Here is a 20,600-nt window from a genome sequence, read left to right on the forward strand (position 1 = left end):
GTTAAGAAAGCCTTCAGGGTGAACCTGATGCAGGCTGTTTTAAATGTCTTTTAAAACATTTCCTTGTAGGCTTAAGTGAAAAAAAGAAAAAAAAGGCATAGAAAGGAGCCTAATTATGCAGTTTCTCAATTTTGGACTGTTCAGGAATGAGAAGAAGGCTATGAGGCAACATTCTATTCCTTAATGAGTCAGAGAGAAGAAAAATCATAATTAAAAGTTACGGGCAATGTTCAACTAGTAGGTAATAGAAAAGGCAGCATGGGTAAAAAGAACTTCCTTTGAAGAGAAAGGTAACACACAGACAATTCCAGACAGAGAAGTGGTATTTCCCAGCAGAGGCACTGGGCTCTAGAGCAGTATTTCCCAGCAGAGGAAGGAGCACTCGTCAGAATCACCATGCGTCAGACAATAAGGAGGGAGGTGATCCCCATCCACCCTGAGGGGTACTGCTATGATTAAGTCTGAAATGTTTACAGAGTGTGTGGGGGTGGACAAAACATTGGGAATCATTGCTTAATGAGTCACTCCTCAGGTCTTCTCTATCATCCTCAAAGCTAGTCAAAGAAACTGGAAGAAATATGATTTTTCCTGTAGTAATAAATATAATTATGGGAGCCCAAGTTGGAATTCAGATAGAAATTTCCTTTAAGAAGTTACTAGGCAGAGAAGGCAATAGCACCCCACTCCGGTACTCTTGCCTGGAGAATCCCATGGATGGAGGAGCCTGGTGGGCTATAGTCCATGGGGTCGCTAAGAGTTGGGCACAACTGAGCGACTTCACTTTCACTTTTCACTTTCATGCATTGGAGAAGGAAATGGCAACCCACTCCAGTACTCTTGCCTGGAGAATCCCAGGGATGGGGGAGCCTGGTGGGCTGCCGTCTATTGGGTCGCACAGAGTTGGACACAACTGAAGCGACTTAGCAGCAGCAGCAGCAACAGCAGCAGGCCTGGTTCATAGTGTATTACAACATTACACTAAGAGTTAAATAGATGTACTAACAGCCAATGACTTAATCACTTGCACTGCTTTTATGGGGAATTACAGTCCAAGGACAAAGCAAAAACGTACCAAGGAACTTAGGAGGGCCCAATCTGTTGAGGTGATCTGTCTACAGAATACATGTTCACTAGAACACCATGGAAAGAAATCTACTTTCTTGAGGTCACGGCTTTTAACTGAAGAATTAATGACAATAAGCTATAATACCAAACAACGTACCCAAGAGCCAAAGCCTACAGGAACCACTGGCAAAGTGACAAGGGAACTGAAAACTCCCAGGTCTTCCCTCACCCCATACCAGTCAAAAAGAATCAAACTGAAGTGACAGAATAAGGCTGTGCATACCTGTACTATGTCCCAGTTCATTTCCACCTCCTCAATATTACTGATATTTTCTGGAAGCCTGACAGGCTGCCCCTGAGGACATGTTTCCGTCTTCACTTTCTTCAAAGGGGGCTGACCACATGTAAAGTAGTCTTTGTTCTCCTCTTCCTTACACCCACCTTCCCACATGGCGCTAGTGGATGGTATCTCTGTGCTATTATTTCTGCTCTCTAAGCTGCTGGCTTTGTTGGCTTCTTCATCAGTTTTCAGCTTTTTAGTCCTCCGAGCTGAAGGTGACTGAGCTGAATTTTTCCGTTTTGTCTTTGCTGTTTTCAGAGTCTGCCCAGTCTCCAATTTGTTTTTGTCTTCTAAATCAACATCGGCAATAGCGATAGAGTTATTCTAGCAAACCACAAAGAGAACACATGAGAATTAGAAGATTAAAAAAACCAATGGACCTGGAATATTATTTAGCAATGAAAAGGCACAAATTATTCACATACACAGTAATTTGAAAGAATCTCAAGGAAATTGTTGAGTGGAGAGAAAAAGACAATCTCAAAAACTTACATACTGTACAGCTGTATTTATATAATATTCCTGGAAAAAATGAACGGTTACTTGGGGGGGGTCAGAGTTGGGGGTGGAAGTTGGGAGGGAGGTGGATATGGCTATAAAAGGTCAATACTAGGGATCCTTGTGGTGATGGAACTGTTCTGTGTGGTGGATACAGAGACCTACACATAGGGTAATCCTGCATAAAACTAAACACACATATACACACACATGCATACAAATGAATACAAATAAAACTGGAGAAATCTAAGTAAGATCACTGGGATTTTATCAATGTCAATATCCTGGTTGTGATATTTAACTATAGTTTTTCAAGATGTTACCATAGGGGGAAATTAGATAAAGGGTACATGATATCTTTCTGTATTATTTTTTACAACTGCATGTGAAATTACAATTATCTAGAAATAAAAGGTTTCATTTTTTTTTAATGAGTAAAGGGAAGGTATACACCTGGAAGAAAAAACAAGATTTAAAATCTGCAATCAAAAGTCAACGCTTTATGAGAGAAGAGTAACACAGGCTCATAAAACTCAACAGGCTACGCCTGCCACCCGTTTTGCTGAAAGAAAACATGGCAGGACAGCAAGAGTATCAGGCATTTTTTCTTCGTAGGAGTCTGCAGGGCAGTACACACAGGTGTCCAGGGGTTATTCTCTGGACCACCCACCTGCCGGGTGACAGCTCGGGAATGAAGCAAGGACATCTGGCACTTGTTTTGACACTAGAGTGGGAAATAAAATACAGACCTTGCCCCATGGAATTTTCAATTTCACAAGCTAGCCTGTTTTCAGTTACCTGAGTGAAGCAGATGGCACAAACTCGAACAAAAGAACTCCCAAATTAAATGTCAGTAAATATTCACTTTCCTCTCCTAGCAGATATTTTTTCCCAGAGTTACTGACTACTGAAAATACTAGAAACTACAAACCACACCCTCATCCTAACGCCCACCCATCACCACCTAACCTGGAAACTATATACATTAAATAGCCCTCTCAGTATTGCATTTGTAATTGGAACAAAATGGATAAGAACAGAGGTACAAAAATAGAATTTCCCCCGAAGTCCATAAGAGCTGATAATAACCTGATCAAATTAATTGACATAGCTAAAGAAGGAATATGTCAATCATACGAGAGTTCTCAGCCCCAGAGGAACAGAAAAAGGAGATCTGTAGAAAGCAAATATGATCAGCATTCTAGGTAATGCACAAAGAAGAGAAAAAGTCAGAAAACAGATTTTGATTAATTTGGTCCCAGTGGTAAGACTGGCGTCTTGTGAGATGGATACATCAAACTACCTTAGATTTATGCAGTTAAAACATTCAGTTCTTAGTGTGACAAGCAGAGCACCTTGACCACATTAGGTATTCAATAAACCCCAAAAATTTATCTAATTCTCTTAATCTGAGCCCATGATCATCAAGTAAATTTCTGATTATTATTTCTCTACTTACTTCAGCCTCCAATGAGAGACAGTGCTAGTTATAGGAACTTAACTCCTTGTGATGGTTTTATCAAAACTACGCATTATTAAACCAGCACTCTGGTCTTATACAGGCTTCCCTGATAGCTCAGTTGGTAAACAATCCACCTGCAATGAAGGAGACCCCGGTTTGATTCCTGGGTCGGGAAGATCTGCTGGCGAAGGGATAGGCTACCCACTCCAGTATTCTCGGGCTTGCTTTATGGTTCAGCTGGTAAAGAATCCACCTGTAATGCGGGAGACCTGGGTTTGATCCCTGGGTTGGGAAGATCCCCTGGAGAAGGAAAAGCTACCCACTCCAGTATTCTGGCTTGGAGAATTCCACGGACTGTATAGTCAACGGGGTCACAAAGAGTCGGACACGACTGAGCGACTTTCACTGGTCTTATATACTCTTACGACAATGGCTGGTATAAAAATATCAGAGATAGAATGGTTTCTGAAATGCTGAAAAAATTCACGTTCGTGACTTAGAAACCCAGTTCTATGACTTACTATCTGTGGTCCATGAGCAAGTCACTTAACATCTCTTGCCTTGGCTTTCTCGTCTATAAAACCAAGATAATTACAGCACCTGACTCAACAGGTTGTGAAGAATAAATAAGATCATACAAGTGGAGTGTTGAGCATGTTGCCTGGCTAATGATAAGTAATCAAATATCTGCTGATACCACCATCATTATCATGGCTACTACACCCAGACCGATTACTAGGAGAGAGAAAAGGAAGTAACTTGAAGAAATAAAGAAAAAGTAAAATGACTTAAAGCTGGGGAGTTCAAAATAAGAGAAAAACTAACAATCATAAATTAGATACTTAACAGTATCTTCAAGTACTGGAGTCTTCAAGTAAATTTTATCTAATGTTTATCAGTGTTTCTCACAGACACAAGATCCTTTCAAGAGATCTGCAAGTTCACAACTGTTTTCATAATAATGTCAAGGCACTTGACATTTCACTAATGGTACAAGAGCAATGGTAGCAAAAACCAAGATAGTGCACCAAGCCATACTAATAATCACTGCTCCCTTCACTGTCACACACTTGCAATAAAACAATTGTCAGTTTCACTTAAGAATGAATCAGTATAAGTTATTAATTTTTAAAATTTCAATCCCTGAAAACACACCTTTTTCGTATTTATGCTCTGTACTGAAATGTATGTAAAGCACAAATATTCACATAAGGAACTTCTGCTGCAGGCCAATGCATACTGATGTGCAGTGGTTGTCTCACAGTAAATCTGTGAACCAGTATTTTCCAAATGTTGTTGTTTAGTCGCTAAGTCGTATCCAACTCTTTGTGACCCCGTGGACTGTAGCCTGCCAGGCTCCTCTGTCCATGGGATTTCCCAGGCAAAAATGCTGGAGTGGGTTGCTATTTCCTTCTCCACAGGATCTTCCCAATGCAGGCACTGAACCCACATCTCCTGCACTGCCAGGCTGATTCTTTACCACTGAGCCACCAAGGAAGCCTCATCATTTGCCTAAAGACCAACACATAATGTTACAAGTTCATGCATGGGTAAAAGATCCATTCAAATAACACAGACCAACAGATTTTAATGTAATAGAATACAGTGTTGTTACAGATTCCACAAAGAAATCTTTTAGAAAGTACCACTTACTGAGTTTGGATATAGTATCAAATATCCACAATTATCTAAGACATTACAACATCACTTACTTTTCCAAATACATACCTGTGTAGAGGCCTTCTTTTTTATTTAAATTATCTTCTATCTTCTATACGTCAGACATTAAAGATAATTGCAAAAATGTAAAACAACATCATTCTTTCCATTAATTTTTGGTTGTTTTGAAAATATATACCTATTTTTCATTAAAACATGTTATTTGCATTAACACGAAATAGGTTTAATAGTATTTTTAATTAATCAATTATTTTCATTTTTAATTTCTAATATGGTACATATTTACAGATATAAACCACATAAGCAAAAGTCCCTTAGGGTCCTTAGTAAGTTCTAAGAGTGTAAAGAAGTCCAACGACCAAAAATTTTGAGAAAAGGTAAATCTAAGCATGTTAGGAGAAGGCAATGGCACCCCACTGCAGTACTCTTGCCTGGAAAATCCCATGGGCAGAGGAGCCTGGTAGGCTGCAGTCCATGGGGTCGCTAAGGGTTGGACACGACTGAGCGACTTCACTTTCACTTTTCACTTTCATGCATTGGAGAAGGAAATGGCAACTCACTCCAGTGTTCTTGCCTGGAGAATCCCAGGGACAGGGGAGCCTGGTGGGCTGTCGTCTCTGGGGTCGCAGAGTCGGACACGACTGAAGCGACTTAGCAGCAGCAGCAAGCATGTTTAGATCAAAATACAGATGAAAACCATATGGCAATATTGCTCCATTTTAAAGCTTCTAAGATTCTACAGCCTTCCCCAGTGACATACTCAAGCTTAACAAGCCATGAAAATATTTTTTCTCCTTTATTTAACTTGAATCTTTGACAGACTGAAAAATCATAGTACATTTTCTTTCGCCTTCATGGGTTTTTTAATCACTCATAACACTTCAAATGCTAATTAGGTAGCCTATGACTAAACCCAAAACTCCAGGAAGAATCTGACCATCCTTCTTTACACTGTCTCTGAAAGTTGTAAAGTGTCTAAATCAAAAAAGTGATTCATTATCTTTACCAGTTCAATCAGTCAGTAGGCCTTGGCCTTGACCCCCTTATGTTGTACTGTGTGAGCTTGACAGCTAACTGGAAAGGGATATGGAGTCAAGGGAAGGCTTCTTTAAAACTAGATGTAAAAGCATTTTTATACTCAGAAGCAATTTAGGAAGAAAAGCTGACAAGAAAAAAGAAAGGAGATTACAGAGGGAACAGAGACCCTACACAAGAGAGCATGAGATAATAAGCCCAAGAGGCAAACCCATCCTTGGTAGGAGGAATGACACTTACTCCACGGCAACAGGATAGAAGGTGAAAACAAATATGAGCAGATCATTATTTAATTGGTCATTATTATTTAATTGGTCTCAGCTTGGTCATGGGAAAATGAGAAATATCATATATTCTCAAATAAATAAAAGGCAATGGCATCAGCTGAGTGAGAGAAGGGAAAGGAAGTGAGGAAGTTTAAAGAGAAAAAAGTCGAAAATCAAACTTGCTGGAAAAAAACAGTAAGTCTACCAGGTATTTCTGATGCAAATCAAGGGTCTGAAGTTATGAATCTAATGTAAAACAAATCGGTTATGAATCTAATGTAAAACAAATCAAGTCACTGGTGAAGCTGTTTTCTGCTCAGTGCAGGCAGAAGCTATGGCTCACCTAGTGCCTTGGTTTAAGTCAGCCATGTAGGATCAAATAAAAGGAGGACTGGAAAAGGTCAGTTTTCATTCCAGTCCCAAAGAAGGGCAATGCAAAAGAATGCTCAAACTACTGCACAATTGCACTCAACTCACACGCAAGTAAAGTAATGCTCAAAATTCTCCAAGCCAGGCTTCAGCAATATGTGAACCGTGGACTTCCAGATGTTCAAGCTGGTTTTAGAAAAGGCAGAGGAACCAGAGATCAAATTGCCAACATCCGCTGGATCATGGAAAAAGCAAGAGAGTTCCAGAAAAACATCTATCTCTGCTTTATTGACTATGCCAAAGCCTTTGACTGTATGGATCACAATAAACTGTGGAAAATTCTGAAAGAGATGGGAATACCAGACCACCTGACCTGCCTCTTGAGAAATCTGTATGCAGGTCAAGAAGCAACAGTTAGAACTGGACATGGAACAACAGACTGGTTCCAAATAGGAAAAGGAGTACGTCAAGCCTGTATATTGTCACCCTGCTTATTTAACTTATATGCAGAGTACATCATGAGAAACACTGGGCTGGAAGAAGCACAAGCTGGAATCAAGATTGCCGGGAGAAATATCAATAACCTCAGATATGCAGATGACACCACCCTTATGGCAGAAAGTGAAGAGGAACTAAAAAGCCTCTTAATGAAAGTGAAAGAGGAGAGTGAAAAAGTTGGCTCAAAGCTCAACATTCAGAAAACTAAGATCATGGCATCGGGTCCCATCACTTCATGGGAAATAGATGGGGAAACAGTGGAAACAGTGTCAGACTTTTTTGCGGGGGAGGCTCCAAAATAACTGCAGATGGTGACTGCAGCCATGAAATTAAAAGACACTTCTTGGAAGGAAAGTTATGACCAACCTAGATAGCGTATTGAAAAGCAGAGACATTACTTTGCCAGCAAAGGTCCGTCTAGTCAAGGCTATGGTTTTTCCAGTAGTCATGTATGGATGTGAGAGTTGGACTGTGAAGAAAGCTGACTGCCGAAGAATTGATGCTTTTGAACCATGGTGTTGGAGAGGACTCTTGAGAGTCCCTTGGACTGCGAGGAGATCCAACCAGTCCATCCTAAAGGAGATCAGTCCTGGGTGTTCTTTGGAAGGAATGATGCTGAAGCTGAAACTCCAGTACTTTGGCCACCTCATGCGAAGAGTTGACTCATTGGAAAAGACTCTGATGCTGGGAGGGATTGGGGGCAGGAGGAGAAGGGGACGACAGAGGATGAGATGGCTGGATGGCATTACCGACTCGATGGACATGAGTTTGAGTGAACTCCGGGAGTTGGTGATGGACAGGGAGGCCTGGCGTGCTGCGATCCATGGGGTCGCAAAGAGTCAGACACGACTGAGTGACTGAACTGAACTGAACTGAAATAGTCTTACTATTTACTATTCAATAAAAAGTGATTATGTAATCTAGGTTAGATTAGGTAGGAAAAGAATGGGCTGATGGACAATGACAGAGCTCTAGAGTCAAAGGATTAGGTAGTGGATCTCAACTCTGACTATACATAACAATCACATGAGGAGCTTTAAAAAAGTAATACCACTGGTACCAAGCTCACCTCCAGAATTCTTCGGAAAAGGCATCTAGGCATTGGCATTTTTTTCAAGCTCCCTAGGCTGAGAACTGCTAAGAAGTTCTGAAGAAACGGCAAAACTGTGGCAGTGAGGGCATCTGAGCAAGTAGGGTAGTAAGACAGGAAACAGTGAACTGATGGCACAAAAGTGAGATAGACACAATAGAAATGTCAGAGGTAGCACAGCTTCTGGTCATGACAAGATTCAGGTTGAGATCATGAGCAGGGGAGTGAAGGCAGAGAAGAAAAAGTCACTGGAGGTGTGGAGGTTAAAGAACCAGGAACACAAGGTACTAGATGGCTCATCAAGTGGAGAGGGAAAGCACTGAGAAAAATTACAGAAGATGGCAGAGAGGAAGATATGAAGCTGCAGCTAAATTCTTCAAATGAAGAGGAATGGCCAGTGGAATGGCAAAGTATAGCAATATGGAAAGGAAGAGACTGAATAATGGATTTTGTCTACGATGCTTGCTAGCAACAGATTTTAAAATTATTAAGAGACTACCAATTCTAGCTCCACCCAAAATAGGGTTTTCAATTATTTTGTTCAGTGGTGGTTACACCAAGGTAAGACGAAAAACCAATGAAATGAAATCTTCTAAAATGCTCCATGTGTTTTGACTGAGCTAGAAAACTAGCTCAATATCTCTTGAGAGGCTTCCCATGTGAATTCTCTTTTTCCCTTAAAAAAAAATATACATACATCAAGCATAATGGAAAGGATCAAGAAGTCACCATGACAAGGGTTCTTAAGTTGTACGCTCTTAAAATAAACTTTAAAACTTAGAGGATGGGCATGTGCACGTGTTCCGGAAGAGAAAGTTCATAACTATAATCAAATTCTCAAAGGGTTAGTGACCCCAAAACAAAGAACCAGGCAACTAAGATGTATTTCCTAATTAGACAGCCAGGCTGCTTTTAAGTGCAGCTATGCCACCCTTAATAAAAGACCTCCAAACTCTTGTAACAAACAAGTCAATACTTTCTTCAGTTCAATTCAGTTCAGTTGCTGAGTTGGGTCCAACTCTTTGCGACCCCATGGACTGCAACATGCCAGGCCTCTCTGTCCATCACCAACATCTGGAGTTTACGCAAACACATGTCTATTGAGTTGGTGATGCCATCCAACCATCTCATTCTCTGTCTTACCCTTCTCCTCCTGCCTTCAATCTTTCCCAGTATTAGGGCGTTTTCAAAAGAGTCAGATCTTCATATCACGTGGCCAAAGCATTGGAGTTTCAGCTTCAGCATCAGTCCTTCCAATGAATATTTAGGACTGATTTCCTTTAGGATGGACTGGTTGGATCTCCTTGCTGTCCAAGGGACTCTCAAGAGTCTTCAACACCACAGTTCAAAAGCATCATTCTTTGGCGCACAACTTTCTTTATAGTCCAACTCTCACATCCATACATGACTACTGGAAAAACCATAGCTTTGACAAGATGGACCTTTTGTTGGCAAAGTAATGTCTCTGCTTTTTAACAAGCTGTCTAGGTTGGTCATAACTTTCCTTCCAAGAAGTAAGTGTCTTTTAATTTCATGGCTGCAGTCACCATCTGCAGTGATTCTGGAGCCCAAAAAAATAAAGTCTGTCACTGTTTCCACTGATTCCCCATCTATTTCCCATGAAGTGATGGGACCAGATGCCATGATGTTAGTTTTCTGAATGCTGAGTTTTAAGCCAACTTTTTCACTCTCCTCTTTCACTTTAATCAAGAAGCTCTTTAGTTCTTCTTCGCTTTCTGCCATAGTTCAGTTCAGTTCAGTCGCTCAGTCCGACTCTTTGTGACCCCATGAATCACAGCATGCCAGGCCTCCCTGTCCATCACCAACTCCCGGAGTTCACTCAAACTCACGTCCATTGAGTTGGTGATGCCATCCAGCCATCTCATCCTCTGTCGTCCCCTTCTCCTCCTGCCCCCAATTTCTCCCAGCATCGGAGTCTTTTCCAATGAGTCAACTCTTCGCATGAGGTGGCCAAAGTACTGGAGTTTCAGCTTTAGCATCATTCCTTCCAAAGAAATCCCAGGGCTGATCTCCTTCTAATCTGCATATCTGAGGTTATTGATATTTCTCCTGGCAATCTTGATTCCAACTTGTGCTTCATCCAGTCCAGCATTTCTCATGATGTACTCTGCATGTAAGTTAAATAATCAGGGTGACAATATACAGCCTTGACGTACTCCTTTTCCTATTTGGAACCAGTCTGTTGTTCCATGTCCAGTTCTAACTGTTGCTTCTTGACCTGCATACAGATTTCTCAGGAGGCAGGTAAAGTGGTCTGGTATTCCCATCTCTTTCAGAATTTTCCACAGTTTATTGTGATCCACATAGTCAAAGGCTTTGGCATAGTCAATAAAGCAGAAATAAATGTTTTTCTGGAACTCTCTTGCTTTTTCGATGATCCAATGGATGTTGCCAATTTGATCTCTGGTTCCTCTGCCTTTTCTAAATCCAGCTTGAAAATCTGGAAGTTCACAGTTCACGTACTGTTGACGCCTGGCTTGGAGAATTTTTAGTATTATTTTGCTAGCGTCTAAGATGAGTGTAATTGTGCGGTAGTTTGAGCATTCTTTGGCATTGCCTTTCTTTGGGATTGGAATGAAGACTGAGCTTTTCCAGTTGTGGCCACTACTGAGTTTCCCAAATTTGCTGGCATATTGAGTGCAGCACTTGCACGGCATCATCTTTTAGGATTTGGAATAGCTCAATTAGAATTCCATCACCTCCACTAGCTTTGTTCATAGTCGTGCTTCCTAAGGCCCACTTGACTTTGCATTCCAGGATGTCTGGCTCTAGGTGAGTAATCACACCATCGTGATTATCTGGGTCATGAAGATCTTTTTTGTATAGTTCTGTGTATTCTTGCTGTCTCTTCTTAATATCTTTTGTTTTTGTTAGGTTCATACCATTTCTGTCCTTTATTGTGCCCATCTTTGCATGAAAAGTTCCCTTGGTATCTTTAATTTTCTTGAAGAGATCTCTAGTCTTTCCCATTCTATTGTTTTCCTCTATTTCTTTGCATTGATCACTGAGGAAGGCTTTCTTATCTCTCTTTGCTATTCTTTAAAATTTTGCATTCAAATCGGTATATCTTTCCTTTTCTCCTTTGCCTTTCATTTCTTTTCATAGCTGTTTGTAAGGCCTGGTCAGACAACCATTTTGCCTTTTTCTATTTCTTTTTTTTTTTTCCTAATTTTATTTTATTTTTAAACTTTACATAATTGTATTAGTTTTGCCAAATATCAAAATGAATCTGTCACAGGTATACATGTGTTCCCCATCCTGAACCCTCCTCCCTCCTCCCTCCCCATACCATCCCTCTGGGTTGTCCCAGTGCACTAGCCCCAAGCATCCAGTATCGTGCATCGAACCTGGACTGGCAACTCGTTTCTTACATGATATTTTACATGTTTCAATGTCATTCTCCTAAATCTTCCCACCCTCTCCCTCTCCCACAGAGTCCATAAGACTGTCCATTTCTTTTTCTTGGGAATGGTCTTGGTCACTGCCTCCTATACAATGTCACAAACCTCCATCCATAGTTCTTCAGGCACTCTGTCTATCAGATCTAATCCCTTGGATCTATTTGTCACTTCTACTGTATATTTGTAAGGGATTTGATTTAGGTCAGACCTGAATGGTCTAGTGGTTTTCCCTGCTTCTTCAATTTAAGTCTGAATTTGGCAATAAGGAGTTCATGATCTGAGCCACAGTCAGCTCCTGGTCTTGTTTTTGCTCACTGTATACAGCATCTCCATCTTTGGCTGCTAAGAATATAATCAATCTGATTTTGGTATTGACCATCTAGTGATGCCCATGTGTACAGTCCTCTCTTGTGTTGTTGGAACAGGGTGTTTGCTGTGACCAGTGCGTTCTCTTGGCAAAACTCTGTTAGCCTTTGCCCTGCTTCATTCTGTACTCTAAAGCCAAATTTGCCTGTTACTCTAGGTGTTTCTCGACTTCCTACTTTTGCATTCCAGTCCCTTATAACAAAAAGGACATCTTTTTTGGGTGTTAGTTCTCGAAGGTCTTGTAGGTTTTCATAGAACTGTTCAACTTTAGCTTCTTCAGCATTATTGGTTGGGGCATAGACTTGGATTACTGTGATACTGAATGGTTTGCCTTAGAAACGGAGATCGTTCTGTTATTTTTGAGACTGTATCCAAGAACTGAATTTCAGAGTCTTGTTGACCATGATGGCTACTCCATTTCTTCTAAGAGATTCTTGCCCACAGTAGTAGATATCATGGTCATCTGAGTTAAATTCACCCATTCCAGTCGATTTTAGTTTGCTGATTCCCAAAATGTCGATGATCACTCTTGCCATCTCCTATTTGACCACTTCCAATTTGCCTTGATTCATGTGGGCTGCCGTCTATGGGGTCGCACAGAGCCAGACACGACTGAAGCGACTTAGCAGCAGCAGCAGCATGGACCTAACATTCCAGGTTTCCATGCAATTTTGCTCTTTACAGCATCGGACTTTACTTCCATCACCAGTCACATTCACAACTGGGTGTTGTGTTTGCTTTGGCTATGTCTCTTCATTCTTTCTGGAGTTAGTTCTCCATCAATCTCAGTAGCATACTGGGCACCTGCCGACCTGGAGAGTTTATCTTTCAGTGTCCTATCTTTTCACCTTTTCAGACTGTTCATGGAGTTCTCAAGACAAGAATACTGAAGCACTTTACCATTCCCTTCTCCAGTAGACCATGTTTTGTCAGAACTCTCCACCATGACCCATCTGTCTTGGGTGGCCCTACACAGCATGGCTCACAGTTTTATTGAGTTAGACAAGGCTGCAGTCCACGTCATCAGACTTGTCAGTTTTCTGTGATTGTGGTTTCTTAGCTATAGGTAAAACCTACTCACCTACCCACTAAAAGTGTGTTAGTGAAAAGTTTGCCTGTAAAGATGAAGAAACAGAGGTACTGGCTGATAGGAGAAAAGATCAACTAAATAACCTTCAATTATTCTTTTATTCTTTCACTGCATATTAAAAGTTTTGCATTTTAGAAATGCATAATTCTTTTGATATTGCAACAGAGCCTATAATTTATTGTTGTTGGTGTCTTTTAATCCAGATTGGTGCAGATACAGTGTTTGCTTATGGCAAGACAGACATATGTGCCAGGTAATAAATATTCTTCTTCCTCCAATGTGGTAGATCTGATGGTAAATACCATTAAGACCCCTGGCAGAGGAAACCATTGATCCGCAGTTTCTGCCATTTACCTGGTTTTTCCTAGTCCATATAAGGAGAAAGTAGCATCACTAATTAAGAAGACACTGCAGGGTGCTTGGCTGCAATAAACCTGTGCCCGCCCTCCAAAAAAAAAAAAAAAAAGACACTGCAGGGTTCCCTCTATCCAGCTAAGGTACCTACCAGCTCCTCCTTGACAGCCACGTCTTCCGAGCCATCACTGATCTGCAGCGTGTTCTTCACTCGTGGTACTCTCTTTGGTTTGGATACCTTGGAAACAGGTGGCTTACGGCTTCTGGGGACTTTCTTTTGGGGTTCCCAGGCACTGTCCTCCTTATCATCTTCAGAGGCAGATGATCTGAGAGTAAAACGACAGAAAAATTTTCGGGAAACAGAAGCCAAATGCTAAAGGTTTCTGAAAAAGAGACATACGCTTCTTGAAAAAAAAGAAGGTAGATGTTTAAAATAAAATGTAGTGATGTGAATACAGACTATGAACTGAACCAAGAAATTTGACCAGAAATACCCTCCAATACACTGTAAATCACAGGTCTCCCTTCATTTTCCTCTTACCTAACCAATATACACAACCATATACTCAAGACATAGAAAATCATTTATTACCTTAAGTAGTAAATAGTAAATGGGTCATGTCACACCATAGTCATGGTGAGGTTTTCCATTTTTAAACAATATCTAAAGACATTTTTGATTGTTACTACTTGGGTGGGGGAGGGGAAATATAACCAACTTGGGTGGGGGAGGGGAAATATAACCAACTAATTGTTACTACTTGGGTGGGGGAGGGTAGAGACCAGGGATGCTGCTAAAGATCCTACAAAGACAGTTCCCACATCAAAGAATTATCTGGTCAATAGTGCTGAAGTTGAGAAACTGCGCTCTAAATCAACATAAAAAACTCCTCTACTCCCATGGATCGTATATTCTAGTGTAAATATTATATTATATACTTAGTTGGTCACTTCCTCCTTGTTCAACAGTGTATCATCAACACCTAAACAGAGCCTGGAACACAACTCTGTTCAATAAATACAGTGAGTTCAATAGATATTTGTTGCATGAATGAATGAAGAAACAAAGCTTTCTTCCAAAAAAATGACTTCTGAAGTTAGTAAATGACAGAATGCATATCCTTAAAATATACATCATTCTCCCACGCCATGTAAAACAAGTATGCTTACAACTCAGAGAAGGAAGAGAATTCATCTTTGGGTATCACAGTCTGGACCTTTGCTTTTGCTCTTCTTGGCAATGATGACATCTGGAAGAAGAAATATAACATGAAATCATCATGATTTAAATCACTTGCATGACTGATAACTTATTTTGTCTACAAAATGATGTGCCATTGAACACTAACACTCCAATAGCTCTTCCGCTAGAAAATGCCATAGGAGGAAAAAAATGACAATCACTCACAAGCCTGAACACTTGTTTTCCCTTCTATGGCTGCCAATTATAAGGGCAGCTAACAGCCTTCCAATAATTTCAAAAGCCTGGTGAGCGTGGGCCATCTTTGGAAAAATGTAAGTCCTATAGGGTGAGAACTCTTAATTTTTTTCCCAGAATTATAGGCTTGCATATACTCGAAGTATTATTTGATAATTTATCAGACAGCAAATAATAAAGTCCTTTATTAAACTGTATCTCAAAGACAAGAAATGTCTTCCCTCTTCTTTATCTTCTTAAGAATACAGTTAATGCCAATCTACAAAGCTGACAGTCAATTACATGATGCTGACTGACTAAGCAGCCAGGTTGTTCCTAAAACAAGATAATTTAGTCCCTTATTATAAAATTTCACAATATTTAAGTAGGATAATAAATCACAAATCCCACTAAAAAGTATTTCACAAATTCAAAGGCCCAGCTCTAAATTAAAAAAAAAAAGAGTCAAACAGCCAGAGATGTCATACAATACACAAATTTTGCTTTAGCTGATAAATTTTACTACCTAAAGGATGTAGGTCAAACCTAAAAACTACAATGGACTCTAACACGCTTGTAAACCTTTCAACAAGTTCCTAAACCAAGCCTACATTATAATGCCTCTGTTCTAATTCCTGCTGGAAGAAGGAACACTTCCCAGAAATACCAAAGGGGTTGTCACAAAAAAAGGGAACACATCCTCCTGGCAGCTATCCCTCAACTCAGTACAGTGGGTACAGAAATACCGGACAGGAAAGCACCCAGAGGGAACCAGGAGAACAAAAGGAAGTAGACAGAAAATTCTTCCATCTTCTCCTTCACCCCCTTTTTGGAATTTTATGTTTCTCAAGGCCATCATTCCTTAAATAAGTGCTCCTTGATACTGATTATAAAGGAATGGATAACTTGTGATTTCTGTGTTGAATGTATTGTACCACAACAGAGAAACAGAGCGTATGATACGATGGCATTTCAAACCAGGACAGAAATGAATTATTCAATAAGTGGTATTACGACAACCAGCTATCCTCTGCAGGAAAACAAGTGTTTAATTCTTGCTTCCACACCATGAACTAACAATACATTCCACACTGATGATGTAAAGGTACCAAATTTTTTTAAAAAACTACAGTACTACAAAAATTAAAAAACACTATTTTCATAACTTTGAGTGGAGGTGGGAGAATAAAGCTTTTTCTAGGCATGACTCAAAATTCCAAAAGCCTAAAAGATTAGCAGATTTTACTATGTAAAAATTAAACCCCCAAGTCAGCAGTGGGAGCATTTCAGAACCAAACCAATTTTCTCTGCTGCTGCTGCTGCTAAGTCGCTTCAGTCGTGTCCGACTCTGTGCGACCCCACAGACGGCAGCCCACCAGGCTCCCCCGTCCCTGGGATTCTCCAGGCAACAGTACTGGAGTGGGTTGCCATTGCCTTCTCCGAATTTTCTCTGCAGTATCCTCCAAAAAAAGCACAGGACACGGTATCTGATACCTCAGAACTAAGGGTAAAGGGAGTACGAGCTGGGTATATGTTGTCTGAGGCAAAGGAATGTCTCTACAAGCTCTACTCTGCTTCATGAAATTAACAAACGCCCCTGGAAAAAGTCTGGAGGTTCCTTCTCCGGAGAAGGTAAAACAGAGTCTCTAAACTAGGGGATACCAAGTACAGCTGTTGGTAGGGGAACCATACAGAGATTTCCGGTCCCCTTCTCCCACTGTGCTCCCAAAAAAGCTGCCAGGCAGATTCCTACCATCTAGGGAGAAGTGTGTAAAGACTCTTCCTTGTGAATCTCACCCGCCCAAGAATAAAAAGCTAAAGATACTAAGCTCCCCACAAACAACCAATTCAGTGTGCCCTCAGGCACAGAGCTGAGGATGCAGCTGCTTCTGCCCGGGACAGGATCTGAGAGTCAAAAGGGCGCTTCCTCCCCCACCTCCATTCATTTGAGGTATGAAAACAAACTAGGTCTATCTACCCGGCTTCCCCACAACTGCGCTTATGTACTAAGTGCTGAAATTTGACTGAGAAAACGCGCCAGGTGACACGCAGCAGCTAGGACGGGTTTTCCGAGGGGGTAGGGTGTGGGATACTGCAGTCAGTACTATGTAATGAAACTCCTCACTTTAAAAACGGATGTTATTCCCCCAGTGATCGCTCAGAACTTTTTTAATGGTCCCAAAAATATCGGAGCCCGGGCACCTGGCTCCAGCGAGCCCGCAAGAAGCCCGCGAAGGCGGACGTTCGGCTCACCTTCCCGCCCGGCGTGTCTGAAGCTCCGTGAGTCTGTGTGCTAGACAACATCTTCCGGTTCCCGCCGGAAGTTTTTCAAACGCCGGAAGTCCCGCCTGGCTCCCCCCGGACTCGCCGCTTAGGCGCTCATCTCCCAGAATGGGGTGGAGCCACGCTGAACGGAGGCGGGGCTAGAACGAGGATCTCGTTGAAGCTCTGGGGTGGGACCCTTTCCAGGACTTGGGGCGGAGCTCGGACCCGGACCGGTCGGAGATGGGGCGCGAGGTGTTTGGAAAGGCCGACCCACCTTCCTGTTTTTCTTATTTTTCCTTCTCTTAATCCGCTTTGTTTTTATTTTCTTCTTTCCTCTTTTAAACTTTTTTCAATTATGTTTCTGTTGATTGCATTATTTGTAATTTGCAATGGAAAAATGAAAAACAATCAACCTTTAGCCTTTCTAACGTGAATGTTAAATATCGGTAATTAACTTTCCTAAGGGTGTTTCTTCGGAGAAGGCAATGGCACCCCACTCCAGTACTCTTGCCTGGAAAATCCCATGGACAGAGGAGCCTGGTAGGCTGCAGTCCATGGGGTTGCTAAGAGTCAGACACGACTGAGCGACTTCACTTGCACTTTTCAGTTTCATGCATTGGAGAAGGAAATGGCAACCCACTCCAGTGTTCTTGCCTGGAGAATCCCAAGGACCGGGGAGCCTGGTAGGCTGCCGTCCATGGGGTCGTACAGAGTCGGACACGACTGAAGTGACTTAGCAGCAGCAGCAGCAAGGGTGTTTCTTAAACCCGGAGATAAGGGTTTGCTATAACTTTAGAGGCATATCCAAATTTTCCCTCTTCTGATAAGCCTTCAAAGGTCCGTCAAGTCAAAGCCATGGTTTTTCCAGTAGTCATGTAAGGATGTGAGAGTTGGACTATAAACAAAGCTGCACACCAAAGAATTGATGCTTTTGAACTGTGGTGTTGGAGGAGACTCTTGAGAGTCCCTTGGGCTGCGAGGAGATCCAACCAGTCCATTCTAAAGGAAATCAGTTCTAAATATTCATTGGAAGGACTGATGCTGAAGCTGAAACTCCAATACTTTGGCCACCTGATGTGAAGAACTCACTTATTTGAAAACACCCTGATTCTGTTGCAGGAAGGCGGACCCCTTCCAGGACCCGAAACTGGGCACTTGTCTAACACTCGGAAATGAATTGTCTGAGGAGACACATGTGTTGACAAAGCAAGAGATTTTACTGGGAAAGGGCACTCCGGTGGAGAGCAGTAGGGTAAAGGAACCCAGGAGAACTGCTCTGCCACATGGGTCTCAGTCTCAGGTTTTATGGTGATGGGATTAGTTTCTGGGTGCTCTTTGGCCAATCATTCTAATTCAGAGTCTTTCCTGGTGGCACATGCATTGCTCAGCTAAGATGGATGCTAGTGAGAGGGATTCTGGGAAGTGGACGGACACACAGTGTCTCCTTTCAACGTTTCCCGAACTCTTCTGGTTGGTGGTGGCTTGCTGCTGGTGCTAAGTCGCTTCAGTCGTGTCGGACTCTGTGCGACCCCATAGACGGCAGCCCACCAGGCTCCCCCGTCCCTGGGATTCTCCAGGCAAGAACACTGGAGTGGGTTGCCATTTCCTTCTCCAATGCATCAAAGTGAAAAGTGAAAGTGAAGTCGCTCAGTCGTGTCCGACTCCTAGCGACCCCATGGACTGCAGCCCACCAGGCTCCTCCATCCATGGGATTTTTCCAGGCAAGAATACTGGAGTGGGGTGCCATTGCATTCTCCGGTGGTGGCTTACTAGTTCCGTATTCCTTATCAGGATCTCCTGTTATAAAACAACTCATGCAAATGGTTACTATGGTGTCTGGCCAGGGTGGGAGGTTTCAATCAGTGTGCTTCCCCTAACAATTCTGGGAAAGATTGAAGGCGGGAGGAGAAGGGGATGACAGAGGATGAGGTGGTTGGATGGCAACACCAGCTCAATGGACATGAGTTTGAGTAAACTCTGGGAGTTCGTGATGGACAGGAGGCCTGGCGTGTTGCAGTCCATGGGGTCGCAAAGAGTTGGACATGAGTGAGGAACTGAACTGAACTGAACGGATAAGCCCTCACAGGGTCCTTGAGGTTTATGGGAGGGTTTAGCCCTAGTGGGGCATTCCTGGTAGCTCAGATGCTGAAGAATCTGCCTGCAATCCAGGAGACCTAGGTTGGATCCCTGGTTTGGGAAGATCCTCTGGAGAAGGGAATGGCTACCCACTCCAGTATTCTTGTGGTGGGCTACAGTCCATGGGCTTGAAAAGAGTCAGACACTACTGAACAACTAACACACTTTAGATCTAGCAGCATTACTATCTTACTTAGGTGTCTTAGGCAGCTTAGGGGAGACACCTATCAAGATGGTAGAATGGTCAGTGAGAGCACCTCTTCCCACAAGTACATCAAAAATACATCTAGGAAAAGAAAAAATACACCTAGGATTCCCCTGGTGGTCCACTGGTTAAGAATCTGCCTGTGAATGCAGCAGACACAGGTTCAGTCCCTGACTGGTGAAGATTCCACATGCAGGTAAGCTGCGCTGCCACAACTACTGAAGTCCATACACTCCAGAGACTGTGCTCTGCAACAGGAGAAGTCACTGCAATGAGAAGCCTGTGCACATTAATGTGAGAGCAGCCACTGCTGGAGGCAACTAGAAATAGCCCATGCACAGCAACAAAAACCCAGCACAGCCAAAAATAAATAAGTGAAAAAAAAATTTTTTTTTAATGTGTATGTGTGTGCTCAGTCATGTCTGACACATTGTGACCCCATGGACCATAGTCAGGCTTTTCTGTCCATGGAATTTTCCAGGAAGGAGTACTGGAGTAGATTATCATTTCCTACTCCAGGGGATCTTCCTGACCAAGGGATCGAACCCACGTAGCTGCATTGGCCAACGAATTCTTTACCAGTGCACTATCTGGGAACCCCAAGTACATCTATAGCTGGAATAGTTCTCACAGAATACCTACTGACACAATAATTCAAACACCCAAAATTGAAAGAAAGATCTCCACGAGACCAGGTAGGACAAAAAGGGAAAAAAGAGAGGAATCCCAGGTACACTGCCAGGCACACCAATTTGGAAACTCAGTTTACTCAAGAACTTTCTTGTGTTCTGGGCAAATGCTTTATGTCTCTGGATTTTTTTTTCCCCACAGTCTACCTCTCTATCTCACTCCTTACCTGATAAGGTACCCTGCACATATGAGGGGTGAGTACTCATGAATTAATTTACTTGAAGCAAAGGCAGGTCCCAGTTATCTAACTTTCTTGGGCAAGAATAGAAAAATTCCTTTCATTTTTAGATTCTTGAAAAGTGCTGTGTGTTAAGTCCTGTTAACTTAGTATCCTAGGTGAGATGTCCTCCAG

The 20,600-nt window shown here is 42.0% G+C and overlaps 1 protein-coding gene across 6 annotated transcripts in view; it reads right to left on the minus strand.

Annotated features, from left to right (window-relative positions):
- The window catches only part of SRBD1 (S1 RNA binding domain 1), a 244,524-nt gene extending 227,277 nt beyond the window's left edge, over positions 1 to 17,247 (minus strand). For 4 of the 6 annotated variants that reach the window (XR_009496281.1, XM_059891195.1, XM_005212609.5 and 1 more), the window contains exons 1-4: positions 17,206 to 17,247; positions 14,706 to 14,785; positions 13,687 to 13,861; positions 1,349 to 1,729 (exon numbers count right to left, since the gene is read on the minus strand). Coding sequence is in view for 5 of the 6 variants with exons in the window: in XM_059891195.1 (XP_059747178.1) it covers positions 1,349 to 1,729; positions 13,687 to 13,861; positions 14,706 to 14,785 (636 nt within the window). In the remaining variant the exon portion in view is untranslated. Of the gene's footprint in view, positions 1 to 1,348; positions 1,730 to 4,520; positions 4,878 to 13,686; positions 13,862 to 14,705; positions 14,786 to 17,205 lie in introns of those variants that run through there. The other 2 variants (NM_001205772.2, XM_059891194.1) reach the window with 2 other exon arrangements.
- Positions 17,248 to 20,600: the final 3,353 nt, after the last annotated feature.

This window comes from Bos taurus, chromosome 11 (genome assembly GCF_002263795.3).
Source record: "Bos taurus isolate L1 Dominette 01449 registration number 42190680 breed Hereford chromosome 11, ARS-UCD2.0, whole genome shotgun sequence".
NCBI lineage: Eukaryota > Metazoa > Chordata > Mammalia > Artiodactyla > Bovidae > Bos > Bos taurus.